This window comes from Sardina pilchardus, chromosome 10 (assembly GCF_963854185.1).
Source record: "Sardina pilchardus chromosome 10, fSarPil1.1, whole genome shotgun sequence".
Lineage (NCBI taxonomy): Eukaryota > Metazoa > Chordata > Actinopteri > Clupeiformes > Clupeidae > Sardina > Sardina pilchardus.
The window spans coordinates 14,591,893-14,614,392 of record NC_085003.1 but is presented as its reverse complement, the minus strand read 5'-3'; the positions used below and the strand labels follow the sequence as shown (position 1 = coordinate 14,614,392).

Below are 22,500 nucleotides of genomic sequence, written 5' to 3'. Positions count from 1 at the left end.
ACAAAGTCCCTCTGCCCCGTATCAAACTGATCGACTTCGGCCTGGCGCACAAGATAGAAGATGGAGTGGAGTTTAAAAATATCTTTGGGACCCCTGAATTTGTTGGTATGTTAAATGATTACCTAGAATCATTCCTTTATACCATAGTACCATTTAATACTGTAGTACCATTAGTACAATCATTTATTATTACACGCACACACGCACGCACGCACGCACGCACGCACGCACGCACGCACGCACGCACGCACGCACACACACACACACACACACACACACACACACACACACACTAACCCTAACCCTAAGTCTTTCACCTTAGCTGCACCATATTTGTGCGGGCGTTTTTGTAACATTTGCTCTATCTGCAGCTCCAGAGATAGTGAACTACGAGCCGCTGGGACTAGAGGCCGATATGTGGTAAGAACCCTCTCATTACTGACCACACATGGGCTTCTGCCTTCAGTAGGTGTCATGTATTGAATTTCCCCTTGGGGATCAATAAAGTATCTATCTATCTGTATGTATGTATCTATCTATCTATCTATCTATGTATCTATCTATCTATCTATCTATCTATGTGTCCATGGATTAACCTTGTTTTCTCCTCTCTCTCTCTCTCTCTCTCTCTCTCTCTCTCTCTCTCTCTCCCTCATACAATCTCCCTTTCAATCTCTCTTTCTCTGCTCGTTTCTCCTATTATCTCCCTCTCCCTCTCTCCTCTCCCTATCTTTCTCTCTCTCTCTCTTTCTCTCTTTCTCTCTCTCTCTCTCTCTCTCTCTCTCTCTCTCTCGCTGTCACAGGAGCATAGGAGTCATCACCTACATCCTGTAAGTGTGAAAAGTGGGAGGAAATGTGAAGAGTGTGTGTGTGTGACTGTGATGATTGCTATTTTTCGCTCCTTATGAGTGTGTGTGATTGATGTGTCAAATGAATCTCTACGTGTTATCTGAGTGGGCTTTCTCCCCCCCCCCCCCCCCCCCCCAGATTAAGCGGAGCATCACCATTCCTGGGGGAGAGCAAACAGGAGACGCTGGGCAACATCTCAGCCATGAACTACGACTTCGACGAAGAGTTCTTTGGCAGCACCAGTGAGCTGGCCAAGAGCTTCATCAGACAGCTGCTGGTCAAGGACACGAGGTGAGTGGTCCTGCTGCCCAGACCTAAACAGCATTACCTTCACACGGTCACCTTCTGATACCGGTTGCCAAACTACATCTGCATTTCAACATCCTGCTAGTTTAAACTGCCTGCAAGCTATGCAAGCTCAAACTTGTTGTTTTACTTTTGCTGCTGCTGTTAAAGATAAATCAAGTACAATACACTGAAATGTACTTGTCTTGAAGCCTTTTTGCCTCCAAAGGTATTTCACTGAATGACTAGATCAGACCTGTTCTTTTGTCTTTGCTGGTAGAATACTCTTACCTTTGGTATTACATCAACAGTTGTATATTAAATGGATACCATAGTGTGAAGTGCCTGACAGTCTACATACTGTTTTTACAGTTATATTTATTCATTTAGCAGACACTTTTATCCAAAGCGAGGTACATACAGTATGTCAACTCAATTATATTACAAGGGACACTGTCCCTGGAGCAACTTCTTGTTCAAGGCCACAATGGCGGAAGCTGGGTATTGAACCCACATGTTTTATAAGGCTACTGCATGCTAGCGTATTGGGCCCAATGACCTTGGTGTTGTTTATCCCTTTGTTGGTCAGTTCAGCCGCAGGAAGCTTTTTCTTCTCTTACTGGTTCAGCCTCTCCTGACTAGGTGTGTTTTATTGTGTCTTGTAGGAAAAGGATGACCATTCAGGATGCTCTCAATCACCCCTGGATAAAGGTAATTACTGAGATTATCAGGCACTCTAAAGCATGTTGCTGGAATCAGAGGTGTGCTCCTATTCGCAAAAAAAAACATAGGCGAACATTCGCACACGTTTGCAAACCATTTCTTCAGTAGTTCTCAGCATGTTGGAGTTGGACGTTGGAGGATTCCTGTGGAGATGGAATGTTTGCACAAAATCGGTCTAAACAAGATCTGTTTAGAGAAAACATGTTTGCTGCGAATGTTCGCTTCTGTTCAAAGAACTTGAGCGCACCTCAGATGTGGTTTGAGATGCACATCACTGTCCTGCAGTGTCTGAAACTGATAGCCTGCTCTGAGCTGTGAGCGTTAGTCGCTTTGGTTATGTGTGGGTGTTCAGTACACCGCAGATGCACGTCGCGTAAGAGATATTTCAGTCAAAGTGAAAATGCCACATTAAGCATTTATTCCTACACCAATAGATGTAAATCAAAATCGAACTAAACCATCAAACCGCTTGTTTATCAGCAATGAGATTTGCTGACGTTTAGACTGTGAGATTCTACATGACACATTGAAACGGAGCCATAACTAAACTGAATACTTCGCACTTACTGTAACACAACAGAATGGAAGGAATAGAAGTACTGTATGTTTGACCACACAGTGAGTTTTAAAAGTACGTCTCCAGTTTGTGAATGCAAAGCTGCTGAGGAGCAGTACAGGGACTAACTGGGGCTTCACCTGCATGTGGGGAGAAGAGAGCCCACCTCATCTCACCTGTTCCACCTTCTCACTGGTGTGCATCTGTGAAGTGTGTTGCACAGTGTCATTTGCCTAATGTGAAGTGATCATTGACACCATCCATGCAAGCAATGGAATCATATTGTTCTGCATGAGAGTTTGGATTGATGCAGAGGAGCAAACTGGCATGTTTGTGCAGACCACTCATAATAACAGTAACAGCAGATCGTGGACAGAGGAATGGACACAAAAGAAACTGACCTCAGCTACAGGCCGTGTCCCTGAAACCTGTGTGACCCACACACTAACATCCCATCAGCCTGCACCTAGCACCTGTGTGTGTGTGTGTCTGTGTGTGTGTGCTTCTGTGTGCTTTTGGATCCACGTTTGGCAGCACGATAACCCCGCCCTCCCTCCAACTACTCCGGATCTGATTGGCTGTTCCTCCCTTCTATCCAAAAAGTCGCACCAATGCGCGGCGGCAGTGGAGGAGGGCTCGCGTAAGACGGAGGCGGAGCCAGAGGCCCGGCAGCTGAAGACCCAGCGGCTGAAGGAGTACACCGTCCAGTGCCACGCCGGCGTGCCGCCCAACCGCACCTACGCCGACGCCGAGCGCTTCGCCCGCGCCCTGGACGCCATGGCGCTGATGGAGGCGGGCGTGGCGGGCGCGCGGGCGCGGCGAGAGGCCCTGCAGGGCCACGTGGAGGCGCTGCTGTCCGCCTGCGGGCAGCGCCAGGCCTGGCTCCGCGAGGGCGGCGAGGCCGTGCGCCAGGAGCTGTCCCGCGCCCGCCACCAGCTGCGCCAGGCCGAGGCCACGCGGCACGGCCTCCGCCAGGAGCTGCGCGCCACCGACGCCAGCCTGCGCAGCGTGGGCCAGCGCTACCTGGAGCGGCAGACGCACATGAGCGCGCTCAGGCAGGAGCTGACCTCCGAACTCTGCTGGATGCAGGAGGTGGTCGTGATGAGTGGCGAGCACATGCCCTTTGGAAGCGACGTGAGCGAGGCGTTGAAGGAGCTGCTAAGCCACGCCTGCGGGGCGGAGTTGTGCTCAGAGGCGGGGCCTGATCTCACGGAGACTGACTAGGGACTAGAACGGGCGGGGACACACATGGCAATGTATACACATCCTTAGTACAGTTACACGTGCAGACCTGTAGCATGGCAATGTATACACATCCTTAGTACAGTTACACATACAAACCTGTAGCATGGCAATTTATACACATCCTTAGTACAGTTACACATACAAACCTGTAGCATGGCAATGTATACACATCCTTAGTACAGTTACACATACAAACCTGTAGCATGGCAATGTAAACACATCCTTAGTACAGTTACACATACAGACATGTCAGCTACTTAGTACAGTACAGTCAAAGTTGTTTCCTCCTGGAATCACACTCATCGCTAATGGATGTGGAATAAGACACTGTAGGTCATTAACTGCATGACAAGTATTGCTACACATGTGTGGGGTTGAATTTATTTAAAATGAAATCAGTATTCTCTACGTTGTTAGCGCATCATATCTACTGTATATAAAACATAATGTATATGTTTTAAGGACATATATTGAGATTAAGGAATCTCAATCATAAAATTCTATTTAAATTGAATTTAATCTGATACCAAATACACTTTAAACAAACACTTGCTATACTAAAAAAAAATGTAATACCCAAAGGAGAGATTAATGAAATATTTTGCATGTCAGTAATAATTAAACCAAAGCACTTTTTTTCGGTCAAAAAGGAAACTTTTATCAGCAATGGAAACAAACCCTTTGTCATGAAATTGTCTCCATATGGGACTATATACAGTAGTAGGCTGGGTGAACCCTGCCTGAACTTCCGGCGAATTTGGATTTCGCCCGGCAGCTCAGGCTGCAAACCTGCACATCTATCTCCTCTGTTCCCTGCCAGAGCCTTTGGCTCCAATCAGAAACTAGCTCATCCAAAAGACGCACCGGATCGTTGGTCTGATTGGTTGAAGGACTGTCCAAGCGTATGGAGTAATTTGAACGATGCCGATTGATCGCGCCTCTTGTGCAGTAGAAACAAAGTGCAGCCTCCCCATACTAATGTTCAATCTTAAATGATTTAGCTTAGTATGGTGATAGCCAGACTAACTACAGAGGGACTGCAGATGAAAAGTAGTTATTTTCACTAATTCTGGCATATTTACATGGTGTTTTTTTATACATCAACATTGATAGATATGCCTGGTCCCTATCACATAAACCAATAAAATAAAGTAAGTAGATATCATTAGCTTAAGAAGTCTCTCCTTATTTGGGTAGACTATTTTACAGTCTAGACACTGAGAAGTCGAAATAGGCTCAGATTTGGTGTTATATTTAGAGTAAAGGTTAAGGCTGTGTGTGTGTGCGTGTGTGCATGTGTGGGTGGGTGCTGTGTGCGTGTATGCGTGTATGCAAAGAATCTGAGTGCGGCTTTAGTTCACAGATATTATGCTTCATAAATAATAGACCATTTGTGAAGCATCTCGTATGAGCTATGCAAATAAAGGGAAATCTCATTATGCTTTGTCTTGTTTATTGTATAGTTTTGCATTGTGTTTTATTCCACTGCTGTTTGCAGTGTTCATTATTTGACCAGTGTTTGAGCCATGTCTCTCATGTCTTGCTGTGAAGAGTTGACGTGTTATGATTTCTACTCTTAAATGGTACCTTATCATAGCCTCTTCTGTTATCTGTACAGTATATGGCCCTTACTGTTACTCTTCAACTCAGCACCTGCAGAAGCCACACAAAAGAAACATGATGATGCGCACACACACACACACACACACACACACACACACACAGACACACACACACACACATGGCTATGAAAGCATTGTCCTTTTGTGCATGATGTTGTAGATATATGACACAACAGAAATACAGTATTTGAAGGAATTATTTATTGTGATTTTTAAATATGCTGTAATTTCTTTTTTTTTCTTCAAATGTACAGCACTGTCATCATTGTTTTACACTGTGTTCAAAGGGAAATAAAAAAAAAACATTATTTTTCCTGTCACTGTAATTCAAGCAATTCAGTGCAATTACACCACATGGAATACATTTAGTGCAAAAATAATAATTAAAAGACATTGTACATGTATACAGGCTGTACACATCATATCATATATCACATCAAATCATATCATACATGAGTTTATGAGTACATCTGCTGATATAGCACGATAGAATAAATAGTGTTTATAGAATAAATAGTGTTTATAGAATAGGTGGTGCTTATCTGTCTGATGATGGCAAGATTAGTGTCCTCACTCATGCCTGATGTGACCTCTTACAGCCGGAGAACCCCAGACAGGCGCTGGTGCGCAGGCAGTCCGTGGTCAACATGGAGAACTTCAGAAGGCTGTACGCACGGCGCAGGTGGAAGGTAATCTATACATCAGCAAGAAATAAAGTCCTTGTCCCTCCAACAGGCAGCAGGCAAGAGACAGAGAGAGAAAGAGAGGGACAGAGAGAGAGAGAGAGAGAGAGAGAGAGAGAGAGAGAGAGGTGTCTATGGGGCACCAAAGTGGACTCTGACGTCAACGGCAAAGAGTGTCCTTACTGGCAGTCCTCACACGTCCTCACACATAGTGGTGGCACTCCGTCTCAGAGCTATTGAAACCATAGTGGCACTATTGTATCACAGGGCCCATGACACTAGGAAACCATGGCGATGACCCTCCATCACATCCATGAAACCATAGCGATGACACACTGCTGCCGAGTATGGACTCTGGTACTGCTCTGGTACTGCTCTGCATTCATTCAGCGTCAGCTGCTATGTGAGTTTAATCATATGTGTAGTCTGGCCCCAGCCGTAGCGCGACTGGCTGGGGCACCTGCACCGCGCCGTACGCCGGCAGGTCAATTCCTGCCCCGTGGTCCTTTCCGGATCCCACCCCAACTCTCTCTCCCACTCACTTCCTGCCTCTCTCTACTATCCTATCTGATTAAAGGCATAAAAGCGCCCCCCCCCCAAAAAAAAAAAAATTCTCTATGCATAGTTCATTTCACACTGTTGGTAATGTGAGGAAGGGAGAGAACAGTTATCCCATCCGGCCTCCAACCCGGGTCTCAGGGTCACTAAGCCTGCTGCTTGACCAGAATTCCAATGAGCCAGGCTCTTTGGTATGGCAGTTAGAGTGCATACTCAACCCTAGTGATGGCACTCATTTATATTCCTTTTTTTTTTGTTTCAAATATGTTTTGTAAGTTTGGAGAAAAGTGTTTGCCAAAATCTTAACCATACTTAAATTGTAACTTAATTTGCCGTAAACAGACTATAAACTGTGTCCTGGACACCTCCTGTAGAAGGCCCTGGTTCTAATCTCACGCTGTCGTCTCTGTGTGTCGTGTTCAGTTGTCCTTCAGGATCGTGGCTCTCTGCAATCACTTGACTCGGATGATGAAGAAAGGTCAGCCCAAACGGCAGGTTGGTACATCAGCTCTCCTCTCCTCTTGTCCCATAACATCAACAACACTCTGGGGGAACTGTTGCTTGTCCCAATAATCAATCAATCAATCAATCAATCAATCAATCAATCAATCAGTCAATTAGTCAATAAATCATTCAAACAAGCATGCAAACAATTAACTTGGAATTTCCTCATGAATGATTCCTAGTAGAAGTTAGCAACTTGAATGCCCCTTCAGTATATCTGTAGATTGGTTTCTGAACTCAGTGTCTTGGTGCTGTTCTGAGTAGGAGTCCTTCAAAGAATTCCTCTAATCCCGCTATTTAGCGTGTGGCACAGACCAGCCAGAGACCCATCTAATTGGATCAGGCCTCTATCATGCCACTGGAGTCTTTGGAGCCAGACATCCTGCCTGACAGACCAGCGCTATTAGTTGCAGTTCAGTTTGCGGTATAGGGTGATCTAGAGATTTGTCTTTGTTGTTTCACACCCTCCCAATGCAACAGGTCCCATTTAAACTGTGTGTCTGCTCAGTTCTAGCCTGTGTCAGTATTACATTATCATACATATCAGATTTCATTGATAGATCTGATATGTTTTTAGGTAAATCATAGGTAAACAAACAATGTGCTTTACTTCCAAAGAAAGAATTCCAAATTGTGTCTTCATTTTGAGTTTTAATCATATTAGCTACGCGCTCTATGATCTTTGATTAGCGCTATACCCCAGAGGGGGGGGGGGGGGGGCATAGATGGAGCTCTTTGAACTTGTTAAGTGACCGGTTCGGTGACGTCTTGTGTGTGTGTGTGTGTGTGTTGGACATGCAGGCAGGGCCTCTACCCGGGATCGTGGAGCGCACAGTGGCCATGTTTGAGCGTGACTGCGAGAGCGACCAGGAAGAGGAGGTCATGTACAGGAAGCCCAGGACTCGCAAGAGGAGCAGTACCTCCTGAAGCGCCTCCCTTCTGAGGCTACTCAAACCCAACAACTAGTATTTCATCACCACAGAGCACACCTGCCTAAGTGTGTCAACCATTCCAGCTTTCTGAGCCTCACCTGTCAACAGTGAAGAGCCTTGAGCGGCCGGTTGCCTTCCAACGTGATGTGCCCCAGGTTTTATTTCGTGTACATTATGAAAACGTTTTATAGTGCCACAAGGTGATGTTTCAAGCTTTTTTTGTGAAATACTTTTTTGCAGTAGATAAAGTTTGTCTGCAATGTATGTATGTATCAGCTGCCCAAGAGATGGTTTGAAGATGGTGCCTGTTTTGAAAATGTACTTCATGTACTTTACTTTGTAAAATTGTGTGTATTTAGGTCTTTAAAAAGTGCCTTTGCAGTCTCACTTAACAAGTGCCTCATGTCCTCTTCTGTGTTCTGAGGTATTTTTAGCTGCTTTGGTCAAATTCCCACTGTGTCCGGTTCAACCACAAACTCGACTATGATGGCTTGCAGATAAATATGATATTTCCAGGCGATTTCTGATCCTTATATTTCTATTTGATATGTGAGTGGGTTTTGTACAGTCTCAGCTTCTATATAATAGAGGCAAACAGAGCCCAGAGAATATTTTAAAATGTATATTAACTTCTATGCCTTTGAAGTGTGAGTGCCAATTTTCCTTCAATCCCTTTCAATTTTAGAAAATGTAAATAATCTATACGGTTATATCTGAGTAGTGTGGTTTACAACCCTTGTAAATAAATTGATTTTTAACTAACCCGCAATAGACACCACGATGTTACTAATGTATCTTTGCAGTTGTTTTCCAGAATTGCTAAATATTTCATGCCCATAGTCTCTGCCTAGGAGTGGCTGGTAGAACGAGTTATTCCTTTCCCTTCTTTCTGGGAACTCTTTACCATTTAAAGTCTGGTGGTGATAAAGTGTTTGTGTCACAGCCTTTCCACATGGGCTTACTGCAAACTGTCGCAATTGTATGGCAGGGAAAAAAAGAGAGATTGGGTGACTCACTGGCTTTCCCAAGGTGGTGACCGTCATTTATTAGTCTGACAGATGCAGCTGGGCGAGTCTTTAGGTCAAAAATACGTAATTGCTGTAGGCACCGTTGTGACATTTCCAAAGAACATTTCCTTTAATTTATTTTTTATGTTTTATTTTTAATTTTTTAAATCTTTATTTCCTCATACTACTTCCTAAAGGCATTCAGAGGCTAATTGTGTAAGCTGAGGAACTCATGTTGTTCATATTGGTTGACATTAGTGTCAGTCTCAGTCGGTGCCAACTTGACACCGTTAGTGAACTCTCTAGCACAGAGCTTTTGCCGTGTGGTCCATTGGAGTTGCACATGTACAGGATAGATAGGTAGAATTATTTGTGAGTGTATTTTTGAAAAGTGTCTAATGTTGTTTACGTTTGTGTGTTTGCACTCTTGCGTGTATTTGTCTATATGTGTGCATGCGTGCATGCTTGTGTGGTTGGCTCTGTGGACCACAGAGTGTCTTAGAGTGTCTGTTTTTTTGTTTACATTGTGCTTGGGCTATATTTACTAGTACTAACGTCTGCTCATATTCTTCATTGTCATTAAGATGCAACTCAACCTCACCATTCTGAGATGTTGGAGTGGCTCTGTCTTCAACTGTTACCATTTGTCTTACATTACTGCTGACTGCTAAGAATGTGTTCAATGACTTTGCTTTTTAAGTTTACCTCTATGTTCTATATAAGCCTTATATTTTGGACTATATTTGTAAAAGTAATTGGAGCAAGAGAGAAATAAATATTTAATATATTTATGAATTTGTCACTAAAAAGACATATGGCTTATTCTTATAATGTACTCTTGATATGTCAGATGTCTTTTTTATTATTATTAATTCAGTTAACTAGTTAGACAATTAAGTGAAATATTCATTATTCACTTTCATAATTTCATAATTCACTCACTGGAAGGGTGTAACAAAAGTGTTAAATAAAAAAAACATGTTTTTGTCATATGATGAACTACATTGTCTTTTTTCTGTTATGTGTTTATGAAAGTTCATGAAGATTATTGACAGCTGTCAGTCACTCCACATTCACCTTTCTTAAGACTTAAACCTGGCTGATCTGTACCTGTGTCATGCTTCCACTTCTGTTTTCTCTTCCATTGCACTTGTAGCTCTAGGCTACCACTTATCCAGAGGGGAGTCCGTGGCCATTGTTCACTCCATCTCCATCAGACCACAATCTGCTGCGACCATTCCAAACATGCTTATTACAGCATTAGCACTCTAAACCAAACATCTTGATGGCGAACTAATGAAATCTCCTTAACTTGCTCCTGCAACGAGCCCCATTCTACACGGCTTACTGTGTCTATTCAGGCTCTAAATAATCTGTCTCAATTAATCTCAGCTACAGCCATGCTAATATTCAAATCCATCAGTGTGCAATATGCAACTGGAAATTAAGTAACTCCTGATTAATAAGGCTTGTTCTACTTCCTTAATTCCAACATGGCGCATCCCAGCCCTTGACTATCTGGACTATCTGTGTGCAGACACTGTGGCTAATTGCTTCAAGTTGCACTTGGTGGATTTTTGCCACGGTGAACAGGCCAATGTGAGGTTTCACAAGAGCCGGTTTGTTTGGGCTCGTCTGAGCTGAAAACGATTGCGGGAAAAACTTTGACCGTTCCTAAGTAAACTCTTGGCTGTGAGAATATGTAGGCCAGGGCACTTTTGGGAAGGGCACCAACTAGGAGAGGTCCGGTTATACGAAAGCTCGCGCTGAATCCCTGCTCTTCAATAAGGGTTTGAAGTGCCAGAGACGCCTACACAGACAGCTTCCATTGATCTCCCCCCATGGTACACATTCCGTCATCTCACACTCTCTCCTCTGCACTCTCATGCCACCAGACGAGACAGTGAAAAGTGTGTTGTGACTTGAAAAGCTTTCACATGTTTTAGGAAGTTGTACGAGTGTGTGTGGAGTCTCAGCATTCCTGCACCAAATGGGCTGGTTGTCAGTGAACATCAAGGCCAGACAGAACTCCTACGTACTCCCTTGACAGAGCCTCTCAGAATGCGATTCATACAGACAATTTCCTGACACTGTCTGAGTGGGAGTAACTCTGGGTGCTATTGAGCGGGCAGTGTAGGGCTTAGCCAGAAGGTGATTTCTTAATTAAACGTTACGGCCATGCTTTCATAGCCCCACAGAATGGCCCAGTGTCTACCGCCTCGTTGTTTTGGCAGAGGTGTTTGCGGTGAAACGGCCCATGCCAACTGTGTCCAGTGATGTCTGGAGACCTTGTTCCCTCCTCAGCTGTGCGTCCTACATATTCCAATAATCCCCCCTGAGCCTGCAGGACACAGCCACCGGAAACAACAACTGAGTCACTGTTCAGTGTTCACCAGGAGCTAAGGGTATCAGCAGTTATTATGTAAAAAAGCGATTAATATTTTCCTGAATCTGATTTTATGTGTCGCCCACAATTGAACACAGGACAATGTGTAGTTAAACTAGTCTCCTGACTTTAATATTACAAGATGTGAATGAATATAGTCTTTTCTTCTTTTAGTAAATGCTTTAGGATTACTTAATTACTTACTTAATTACTGAATTTCTCATGCTTCATTTGAAATGGAGGATGTATCTACCGTGAAGCTATGGGGTCATCATGTCTGCTATGGGGCCACCGCTGTACATCACTGCAATGTTACTCTGATATAATAATAGCACTGTACTATATTGATAGATAGATAGATAGATACTTTATTGATCCCCAAGGGGAAATTCAAGATATTGTGCAGGCCTACTGTAAATTACTCAACATATGACACAGGCTTGTTGATGTAGCCTACATGATGTCATGGATGCTTCCTGTATCTACATGTACCAGTACATTTGATCGAAATCCATCTATAGTGCTTGTCTAAATAAGGGAATATGACACCAGCTTTAAGTGGGATAATTGGAGGCCGGGGTTTTATATTTCCTTATGGTGACTGGTAGCTTACTGGCATCAGAGTAGCCAGGGAAATATCTGGAGACGTGTGTCACGCGTGGCTGAATATCTGTGGCCCATGCTGGGAATATCAGAGGGCTTTATCACTGATATAAGATATGGGATTTGTTCTGCGCTTTAACGGCTGTCTGTGTCTGTGCCGCTGTAGTTGCCTCTTTGTCGCTGGACCAGAGGTCAGTTGGGTTGATGTTTGTGTGGGGGGTATTTGAAGGGGCTGCATCTCGTGTCTGTGTGTGTGTGTGTGTGTGTATCTGTGTCTGTGTGTATGTCTGTGTGTCTGTGTGAAGCCCATGGCTGTCTTTTGAGTAAGAACATAAACAGTGTGTGTTTTGCACCTAGTATTTATGTTATACCCAATTGTATGTGTGTCCCCCGCCTCTCTGTGTGTTGGAGAGAAAAGAGACAAAGAATGTGAATGTGTGTGTGTGTGTATGTGTGTGCACGCATGTGTGTGTGTGTGTGTGTGTGTGTGTGTGTGTGTGTGTGTGTGTGTTGGCGTGTGCCTGCCTATGCATATGTGCCTCTTTGTGTGAGAAGGCTGGCTGGCCTCCCTATCATCTGCTGGCCATGCGTGCGGTTGGATAGCTGTGGGCAGCACGCAGCAGGTGTCCGGTCCTCCTCTGATGTCGGAGCTCCTCTGATCCACGCCACCAGCCTCTGACACCGCGGCTCGCATCCCGCCTTTAGGTCAGCGCATTCCGCCAGACTTACGGGAGCATGAGAAAATGTCAGACCCGACGGCGGCGGCTCATAACCAACTTGTCTCAGACCGAGACGCTGAGCTGCCAGACATGCTGCCAGACATGGCTCCAGAACCATATTACATTGGTGACCTTTCAGGATGCAACCCAACATCGTTGTAAGAGATTCCTGTTAAGTAGCAAAAGTTTTGAGAAATCCAAGGTCAGATTTGAGGGTATTAGAGAGAAATAATAACTGCCTAATTCACATCTGGGATGAAGCGGTTACTTACACAAACTGGTGATTACAACAGGAAGCCAATGTCCAGATGAGGAGAACTTGAAACAGATAAAAACAAAAAAATAATGCCACTGTGTTTTTTGTCCATTCAAGCTTTTGCTTCTCTGGAACTGTTTACCATACTCTCTCTCTCTCTCTCTCTCTCTCTCTCTCTTTCTCTCTCTTACACACACACACACACACATAGACTCTGCCACACACTTTCATTCTCTCTGCAAACATACGATAGAGCCTACACAAACACAAAGGTACATAGTCATGCCTGAAAAATACATAGTGTCCCATGTCCGCACATGTCCCCACCAGATCACTTTTGACCACTTTTTGAAACAGGCTGTCGTTGGACTTGGACACTTGCACAACTGCAGGCTCGAAATAACTATCCTATTGCCATTGCAAATATATGGAAATGTGTGGAAATCATCCTGTTCTCATAGCATATGATGATTATGTTAATTACAAGTGTAAATATTCTCTTCATCAACATATCATGTTGTTCTACTGCAATGGCAGCAAACTGCATCAGTGGTCCAAGGCTGTACAACCACTAAGAATGAAATATGTTACAACACTGCCATCTAGAGTCTGAAGGATATTTTGCTGTGCTCCAAAGCCTTAGCCAAGTTCCGGATTTTTAGTTCATGACCATACCTGAATTACTATCAGACACATCTGCATGTTTATTAAAAAACGGTAAAGTTAATAAATTCAACTGTTACTTTCAGCAAAAGATGGACTTTCCAATCCTTCCAGAAAAGAATGATCACATACAGTACAGGCTATCTGTAAATCTCTGGCTCCACCTGCTGGTCAATAATGGAGGCATTAGATCAGACTACATTTTTTTCTAGTCACTGAGGCAAATGTACTGTATATGTGTAATGTTTATTTCTTACAATGTCTTGTCAATTGGGGGGGGGGGGTTATAGGGAGTTTTTTGGCTGATAACAGTTCAATAATGACAGAAATGAAACAGCTATGTAGGAAAATTTTCCAAGTCTGTCACGCCATTCTAGGCATTAGATGTCAGTAACAGTAGGGAGTGTGTGCACCTGACACATATCAGAGGTGTGATTCTGACTCTGGCTGCTGATGAACAAGGTTCCCTCCTCAGGGAGAGATGGCTGAGTTCCAGAGAGGAGGTGGTGAAGCATCGTGCCATGGTGGTGTGAGAGGAGTTCTCACTCTATTTATTACTCTTTTCCTCTCTTCAGACTACCCCTCTCTCCACACACACACGCACACTATGTGTGTGTGTAGATGTGTGTGTGTGTGTGTGTGTGTGTGTGTGTGTGTGTGTGTGTGTGTGTATGTGTGTGTGTGTGTGTGCGTGTGTGCGTGTGCGTGGGCACGAGCATCGTGCCCATATCCATGTGTTTGCAGGTACGACCTGTTGGCAGGATGCCTTCTGCCACTCATTACTGCTCAGCCAATCACAGCCTTCACTGCCAGATGCCCCCAATCAGACACAGGCCAGGTGGAGACGCGTCTGATTGGCTGTGGTGTCTGCTCAGTGATTATGGGTTTCCTCATTAGCGCGGAGCACAAGTGTGATGTGGTGGGTGTGTTGGCACTGCCGCTTGAGTGGCTGTGTGGGTATGGGTGTATGGATGTGCATTTATATCTGACATTATGGGCGCACAGTTGGAAGGAATGTGAGCTAACTTGAATGTCTATATGAATCTGATGACATGAAATTTGTGACCCTGTTTCCTTTATGTAAGAACTGTCTCCACGGATACACGTGCGTGTGTGTGTGTGTGTGTGTGTGTGTGTGTGTGTGTGTGTGTGTGTGTGCGTGCGTGCGTGCGTGCGTGCAAGTGCGTGCGTGTGCATGTGTGTGTGCGTGTGTGTGTGTGTGTGTGTGTGTGTGTGTGTGTGTTGGCAAGGGATTAAAGGCGTTCTATATGTTTTGTTTACCTAACAGCTTCAGAGTCTTCAAAGTCTACCTGTCTACAGAGAATCAGGCTTGCAACGTTGCTGTCCCCGACCGGAGAACCACGCCGTTGCTTTACAGCAATTGTGCAATGGCCTACAGTTTGTATGAAATGTAATAACATTACCTTGACAGTCAGCATAGCTCTTCTGAGATTATCACCGATTTGTAAACAAATCCACATGTACCATATCCAGGGGGACGTGTGCTATATGAGTGGTATTTATGACAATTGTGAAAATACAAATACTACACAACTGCACAAGGAGCCAGTGGCAATAAAAACTCTGAAACAGCCCTGGATACCACTAAGCAATCAGACAAGTGTTTACTTATTTCTTTAATGAATAAATGAAACAGTCAAGAGGGTATTAAGAACAGCAAGTGTGTGTGTGTGTGTGTGTGTGTGTGTGTGTGTGTGTGTGTGTGTGTGTGTGTGTGTGTGTGTGTGTGTGTGTGTGTGTGTGTGTGTGTGTGTGTGTGTGTATGTGTGTGTGTGTGTGTGTGTGTGTGTGTGTGTGTGTGTGTGTGTGTTTACGCACATTCTTATTCAAATATTAAACCGTTTGTTCCCAACCTGCCCAGGTGAAGCCTGCACTACCATAGTAAGGCAATGGCAAGACTTCTTTTCATTTTTTCGTTTTTTTTTTAGTTCTTAATGGTTCTTGTTCAAAGGAAGAAATTATAGACATGATGTTTACAAATGCTTAAAGAATATGGAATAGTAAATCTTTTGCTACATGAAATACATTATGTCCACATTAGTGTCTGGCAGGAGGTATAAAGATGGTGGGATTCATTTTGGCATATCCTTCACGTGACCCAAATCTCAATTACCACAGGAGTGCTTTTGGCCTCTCTCTCTCTAATTCTCTCTCTCTCTCTCTCTCTCACACACACACACACACACACACACACACACACACACACACACAGACGCACACACACACACACACATACACACACACCTTGCTATTTAATATTCATGCACAAATGTTCAGATGTGTTGAAATGCCAAGTGATTTCATTAACAGTACAAAAGGAGCCATTTTCAGGGGCCCCTTGGTGAGAAAATGTGTGAACTTTTGAAGTTGAGCGCGCCTCTGAACATACCCTGCAGTTGGCTTGGGCAGGCTGGCAGCGTTTGGCATTCACCTCTGTGTAAAAGGGCCCCGAGACTTTTAACTGCCACGTCCTCTTTTGCAGCCAACACTGGGTCCCTCCAGCTGTCCTCACACACACACACACACTCACACACACACACACACACACACACACATACACACACACACACACACACACACACACACACACACACACACACACACGCACACACACACACACACACACACAGACAACATTCTGGTCTCTGCCACTAATTGAGCTGCCAGGGAGCGCTACTCTGTGCCATTTTGAGGCACTGAAAACACGGCTCAAAATGTTATTTATTTTTATTTTCAATTTATTTTTGCGACCAAGTCAAGAGGTAGAAATAGTAGCGCATCTGTTCGAGTGGTGGGCCAGTTCTGTTGCCATGGAACAGGAGGATGGAGCATACCAGGTGCACAGAGCAGATTACTGATCACAGGAAGAGCAGTGGGCAGTTTCAGATCCTTTTGGGCCGAGGAGTTTGTAGTTGGAAGGGGAATGGAATAAGACCATGTGGAGTTCCAGTCCATCAGCCTGTCCCTGGCTCTAAACGTTGTGTGGGAGGGAAAGTGTGAACAGGCAACTATCCCAACTGTGCGAGCGTGTGTGTGTGTGTGTGTGTGTGTGTGTGTGTGTGTGTGTGTGTGTGTGTGTGTGTGTGTGTGTGTGTGTTTGTGTGTGTGTGTGTGTGTGTGTGAGTGAGAGCATCTAAATGCCAAGGAGTCAGGCTAATTATGAGAGATATATATTGCAACATTGTTGCCACTATATAGAAATGGAAAACATAAAGCAATTCAATTCACTTAATGTATGGCTTTTGAAACCCCAATGAAAACATTATCAAAAATGAATGTGGTCCAGTCATTTATGAGATTTGTATGTGGAGATTTCACATAATGAAGGGGGGCACGAAGGCAATGTGCTTTGTTTTTTTTTCAAAGTTTTGTTCATTTGTTTTGTTCAGTTGTTTGTTCATTCTGTTCCAATGAGACGTGATATATCTCTATAAGCATTTAGAGTGAGGATGGGGAGATTCGGAGATGGGATACTGGGGTCATAGACATTTAATCATGTGCACCTGCCATCTTCAATCTCATGCCTCTTTCCCTCTCCTTCTGAACACACACACACACACACACACACACACACACACACTCTGTCCCTCTTTCTATCTCTCTATGTATTTCTCTCTCTCTCTCTTTGTCTGTCTTTCTCTCTGTCTGCCTCTCTCTGCCCCCCCCCCCCCCCCCCTCCCCCGAGTGATCATGGTTTGGGTCTGACGATGGCTCCCCAGTAAATGAGATCCTGGAGGCTCTCTCCATTATTCATTGGCCATGGGCTCCTATTCTTAGACAAGGCACCTAATGAGACTGTCTATTCAGGCCGCCACATTCCCCATCCGTCACCAGCACCTTACTACCACCGGCCCACGCTCCCACACGCAGCTCGCTGCTGCCACCGCTGGTGGCCGTTTGCAAAGACACCTCCGGCAGTGCAACCTGTTTGTGGACTTTGCAGAGAAAAACAAGTGTTTATCATCAAAGACCCTATCGGCCATGCTTCAATCCACTGCCTGTCTGAAAACGTACCTCCCAGGCCTCCTACCCTTCTCCCTTCAGACACGAAGCACATTATCGATGTTCTTAAAGCAGGTGGGTGTGTGATGTTTTCCGATGCCATTGATTTGGAGGCCGGAACAGTGCTGGAGACGAATCTGGAGCATCCTGTCCCAGGGGAGCCATTCAGCCCCAGCCGGTATCTGGGTTAAAGGAACCGCTGCGGGGAGGGAGCGGGGGGTAGATGGGTAGAACTGGCCAGGACCGGCATCACCACACACCCTGCTATCACGCTGTCTTGGAGCCATGAGAGAGGGGAGGAGAGGGGAGGGGAGGGGAGGGGAGGAGAGGGGAGGGGAGGGGAGGGGAGGGAGAGAGGGGAGGGGGGCATCCCAGCTAGCTCGCTCCACTTTGCCATTTTTGCCTGATAGAGGACAGCCGTGTGACAGGGTGTCATAGCAGACTGTGGCTCTAGTTAATGAAGCCTTTGTCATTCAAATGGAGGAGAATGTCACAAATTATAATCATGGAAAAAAAGATTATACTGACACAGTTTGCACACTGATTTAAGCATGCAGAAGATTTGAAATGGGAGGTAATTGCATGGGCGTCTGGTGTGTGTATGTGTTGTTTGTGATATAGGTACGGGAACAGAATGTCCCTAGACATGATGAGGGTGATCTCAAAGGGTACAGAACACTGTAAACAACAATTCATACCCACTATATATATACTGTACATGCAGTACACACACACACACACACACACACTTGTCTGATTACTTACAGTCATGTCCTCTTGAGGACTTTTTGTCCATTCAGATCAGAGTGTTTGTGTGTATTCACGTGGATGTGCATGTGGATGCATTTATGTGTGTGTGTGTGTGTGTGTGTGTGTGTGTGTGTGTGTGTGTGTGTCTGTGTATTTTTGTGCATGCTTACCTGCACAAGTTTGTATGTCTATAATTGTGTGCGTGTGTGTGTGTGTGTGTGTGTGTGTGTGTGTGTGTGTGTGTGTGTGTGTGTGTGATACCATGAGTGCTTTGCCATCCTCCATCTCTTCCTCCCCCCTCGTCCCTCCCTCTCCCATCAGCTGTGCCACAGAGTAATAACAGTTCTGATGGCAGTGGACCAGGCTTGTTGATGGCTGCTCTGTTAATTGGTCTCACATGGCCTGAGATGAGATTGCTTTCACACACATTTCCACTCTCCCGCAGGCTTACACATCCACCCTGGAGACACACCTCACTCTCACATACTAGGCTACTTATGCACTCACATGCAGGCTACTGTATATACATAGACATATTATAGACATATACAGTATTATGCATATCAAATATTTAATAAACACACATACCGGCAGCTGAGTGTTTGCCAACACTTTACGGTAAGGGTACATGAATTATCATGATTAATGCATGAATGAATTAATGATTTATGTATTACTTCATTCCTTAATATTTCATGAATCACCAGGAATTTACATACGTTCGTAGTCTTGTCATTTGCGGCCTCAAACATGAACAACACATCAACTAAATTAGATACGGTGGGCACATCGTTATGAATTATGAATTATTAAGCATTTTCATGACGACTTCTTTTTCTGTGAAAAAATGTAGTCATTACTACTCATGGAATTTACTTTAGCGAATATTCTATTAGCATTGGATATGACAACGCTTGTCTTGTTTTTTCATTGACATTTGTACTGTTAGCAGTGCACCAGGAAACTCATCCGAGAAACTCATCAAGAGAAAATCATCCGTCTCCAAACCCAGACGTCTGCAGGAGAAGATAAAATTATATTTTTGTTGGGCTTTTTGCCTTTTTATGACAGGAAAGGACAGTAGAGAGGGAGATCTGGAAAGGACCACAGGGCGGGAATCGAACCCGGGTCACCAGCATATGGTGCAGGTTCCCCAGCCAGTTGTGCCACATGACCATGACATCCCATTCTTAATCCATTTTCCTTTGCAGCTACAACAGCTTCAACTCCTCTGGGAAGGCTTTCCACAAGGTTTAGGAGTGTGATTATGGGATTTTTGACCATTCTTCCAGAAGTGTATTTGTCAAGTCACACAGGCTTCATTTGTCTCAGTGTCCGCTCTAATTCATCCCAAAGGTGTTTTATTGGATTGAGGTCAGGACTCTGTGTAGGCCAGTTCATCCATACCAAACTCTGTCATCCATGTCTTTGTGGACCTTGCTTTGTGCACTAGTGCACAGTCATGTTGGAACAGGAAGTGGTCATCCCCAACAAAGGCACACAATTTGAAGAAGAAATCAGTTCTCAAACGGAAGTTTTGATTGCAGCAATTAGCGAGTTCACCCACCTGGGTATAAATAGCAGCGGGTAAAAGTTAGCAGCGGGTTTGATATTCGCTGGATATTCGTTTTTGAAAGACATTTTCTCATTCTGATTGCTGACATTTTCTCATTCTGATTGCTGTAGTAGTTGCCAATGGTAGTCTGCTACTTACTACAGGTAAAGTTTTGCTGATATCTGACATTATGGTGAAACAGTACACATTTAAAGTTTTATAATAGGCACCAAAAATTAGCAAAAATATATTTTCTCATTCTGATTGCTGTAGTAGTTGCCAATGGTAGTCTGCTACTTACTACAGGTGAGGTTTTGCTGATATCTGACATTATGGTGACACAATACGCATTTAAATGTTTAAAATAAGCACCAAAAATCAATACATATATATTTTCTCATTCTGATTGCTGTAGTCGTTGCCAATGGTAGTCTGCTACTTACTACAGGTGAGGTTTTACTGATACCTGCCATTGTGGTGACACAGTACACATTTAAATGTTTAAAATATGCACCAAAAATCAAGAAATATAAAAAATGCACCAAAAATCTATGAATATATATTTTCTCATTCTGATTGCTGTAGTAGTTGCCAATGGTAGTCTGCTACTTACTACAGGTCAAGTTTTGCTGATATCTGACATTATGGTGAAACAGTACGCATTTAAATGTTTAAAATATGCACCAAAATCAATAAATATATATTTTCTCATTCTGATTGCTGTAGTAGTTGCCAATGGCAGTCTGCTACTTACTACAGGTCAAGTTTTGCTGATATCTGACATTATGGTGAAACAGTACACATTTAAAGTTTTATAATAGGCACCAAAAATTTGCAAAAATATATTTTCTCATTCTGATTGCTGTAGTAGTTGCCATTGGTAGTCTGCTACTTACTACAGGTCAAGTTTTGATGATATCTGACAATATGGTGAAACAGTATGCATTTAAATGTTTCAAATATGCACCAAAACTCAATGAAAATATATTTGCTCATTCTAATTGCTGTAGTAGTTGCCATTGGTAGTCTGCTACTTACTACAGGTGAGGTTTTGCTGATACCTGCCATTGTGGTGACACAGTATGCATTTAAATGTTTAAAATATTCACCATAAATCAACAAAAAGCTATTTTCTCATTCTGATTGCTATAGTAGTTGCCAATGGCAGCCTGCTACTTACTACAGGTAAAGTTTTGCTGATATCTGACATTATGGTGAAACAGTACGCATTTAAATGTTTAAAATATGCACCAAAAATCAACAGAAAGCTATTTTCTCATTCTGATTGCTGTAGTGTGCTACTTACTACTACTATCAAAGAGTAATACGTGTGTACCAACACAGTTGCATGTAACAGCTGCACTGCTACACGTTTGTAACTCTTTGATGGTATAAACCTGTTAAGTGTACCAGTTAATAACGTTCACGCACATATGACATGTATGTTGTGTCTTTGATGTCTTGGAACATGTCTGCAATTACCCTACGTAGCACATGTATCAACTGTGTTGGTACACTCTTATTACTCTTTGATACAGTGGCATAAACCCGTAACAAGGTTGTAGCAGCACAGTTGTTACATGTACACTGAAGACAATAAGGCCTTGACTGGAGCTAAAAATGGTTTGTATATCAAATCTATCATCACCAGATTTACCCCATCCAGCAGGTCTCAGGTCAGCCCTTTGCCTCTGATGAAAAATGTAGACAAATTGGTAAAGTTTTGTAAAAGCACTCAGTATTACAATGTAACAACTATATGTAGGAACCCACAAATACTTAATGATAGAATTATAGTACCTGACAGTGTATTACACAGGTTGTACCACTGTACCTAATTAGGTGGGTACACTGTAACATCAAAATAAAGTGTTACCAAATGTTTAAGATATACACCAAAAATCAATGAATATATATTTTCTCATTCGAATTGCTGTAGTAGGTGCCAATGGTAGACTGCTATCCGTCTATGCATGAATTGTGAATTCTGCATCTTATTTATTATTATGGTATTCATATTTTTCATTTAAGTGTCACTGTTTATTATTTATTACTTTATTTATATCTTTATTTAGGTGTCTCTTGTTATTTTAGATATCATCCTTCTTTAATATTCTGTAATAAAAAATGACTCGTTGACAATGCCATTAGTGTGTTTTTCAGAATTGTTCTTACCCTGTTTCATTGAAAGTCTCCCTAAGTAGAAGCCTACCATTGGCCACAGGCCAACTACAGACGATGAATATGCAATTTTATTAAATAGCAGCCTACCACTGGCAACTACTACAGCAATCAGAATGAGAAAATATATTTTTGCAAATTTTTGGTGCCTATTATAAAACTTTAAATGTGTACTGTTTCACCATAATGTCAGATATCAGCAAAACTTTACCTGTAGTAAGTAGCAGACTACCATTGGCAACTACTACAGCAATCAGAATGAGAAAATATATATTTATTGATTTTTGGTGCATATTTTAAACATTTAAATGCGTACTGTTTCACCATAATGTCAGATATCAGCAAAACGTGACCTGTAGTAAGTAGCAGACTACCACTGGCAACTACTACAGCGATCAGA

At 43.3% G+C, this 22,500-nt stretch overlaps 1 protein-coding gene across 1 annotated transcript in view; it reads left to right on the top strand.

The window, feature by feature from the left end:
• dapk2b (death-associated protein kinase 2b) overlaps window positions 1–5,870 on the top strand; it is a 24,118-nt gene extending 18,248 nt beyond the window's left edge. Inside the window, exons 5-10 of the mRNA XM_062546561.1 lie at window positions 1–105; window positions 372–420; window positions 804–830; window positions 988–1,140; window positions 1,800–1,845; window positions 3,017–5,870. The exon at window positions 1–105 is cut by the window's left edge and continues 25 nt beyond it. Coding sequence (XP_062402545.1) covers window positions 1–105; window positions 372–420; window positions 804–830; window positions 988–1,140; window positions 1,800–1,845; window positions 3,017–3,637 — 1,001 coding nt within the window. The 3' untranslated portion in view covers window positions 3,638–5,870. The remainder of the gene's footprint in view (window positions 106–371; window positions 421–803; window positions 831–987; window positions 1,141–1,799; window positions 1,846–3,016) is intronic.
• Window positions 5,871–22,500: the final 16,630 nt, after the last annotated feature.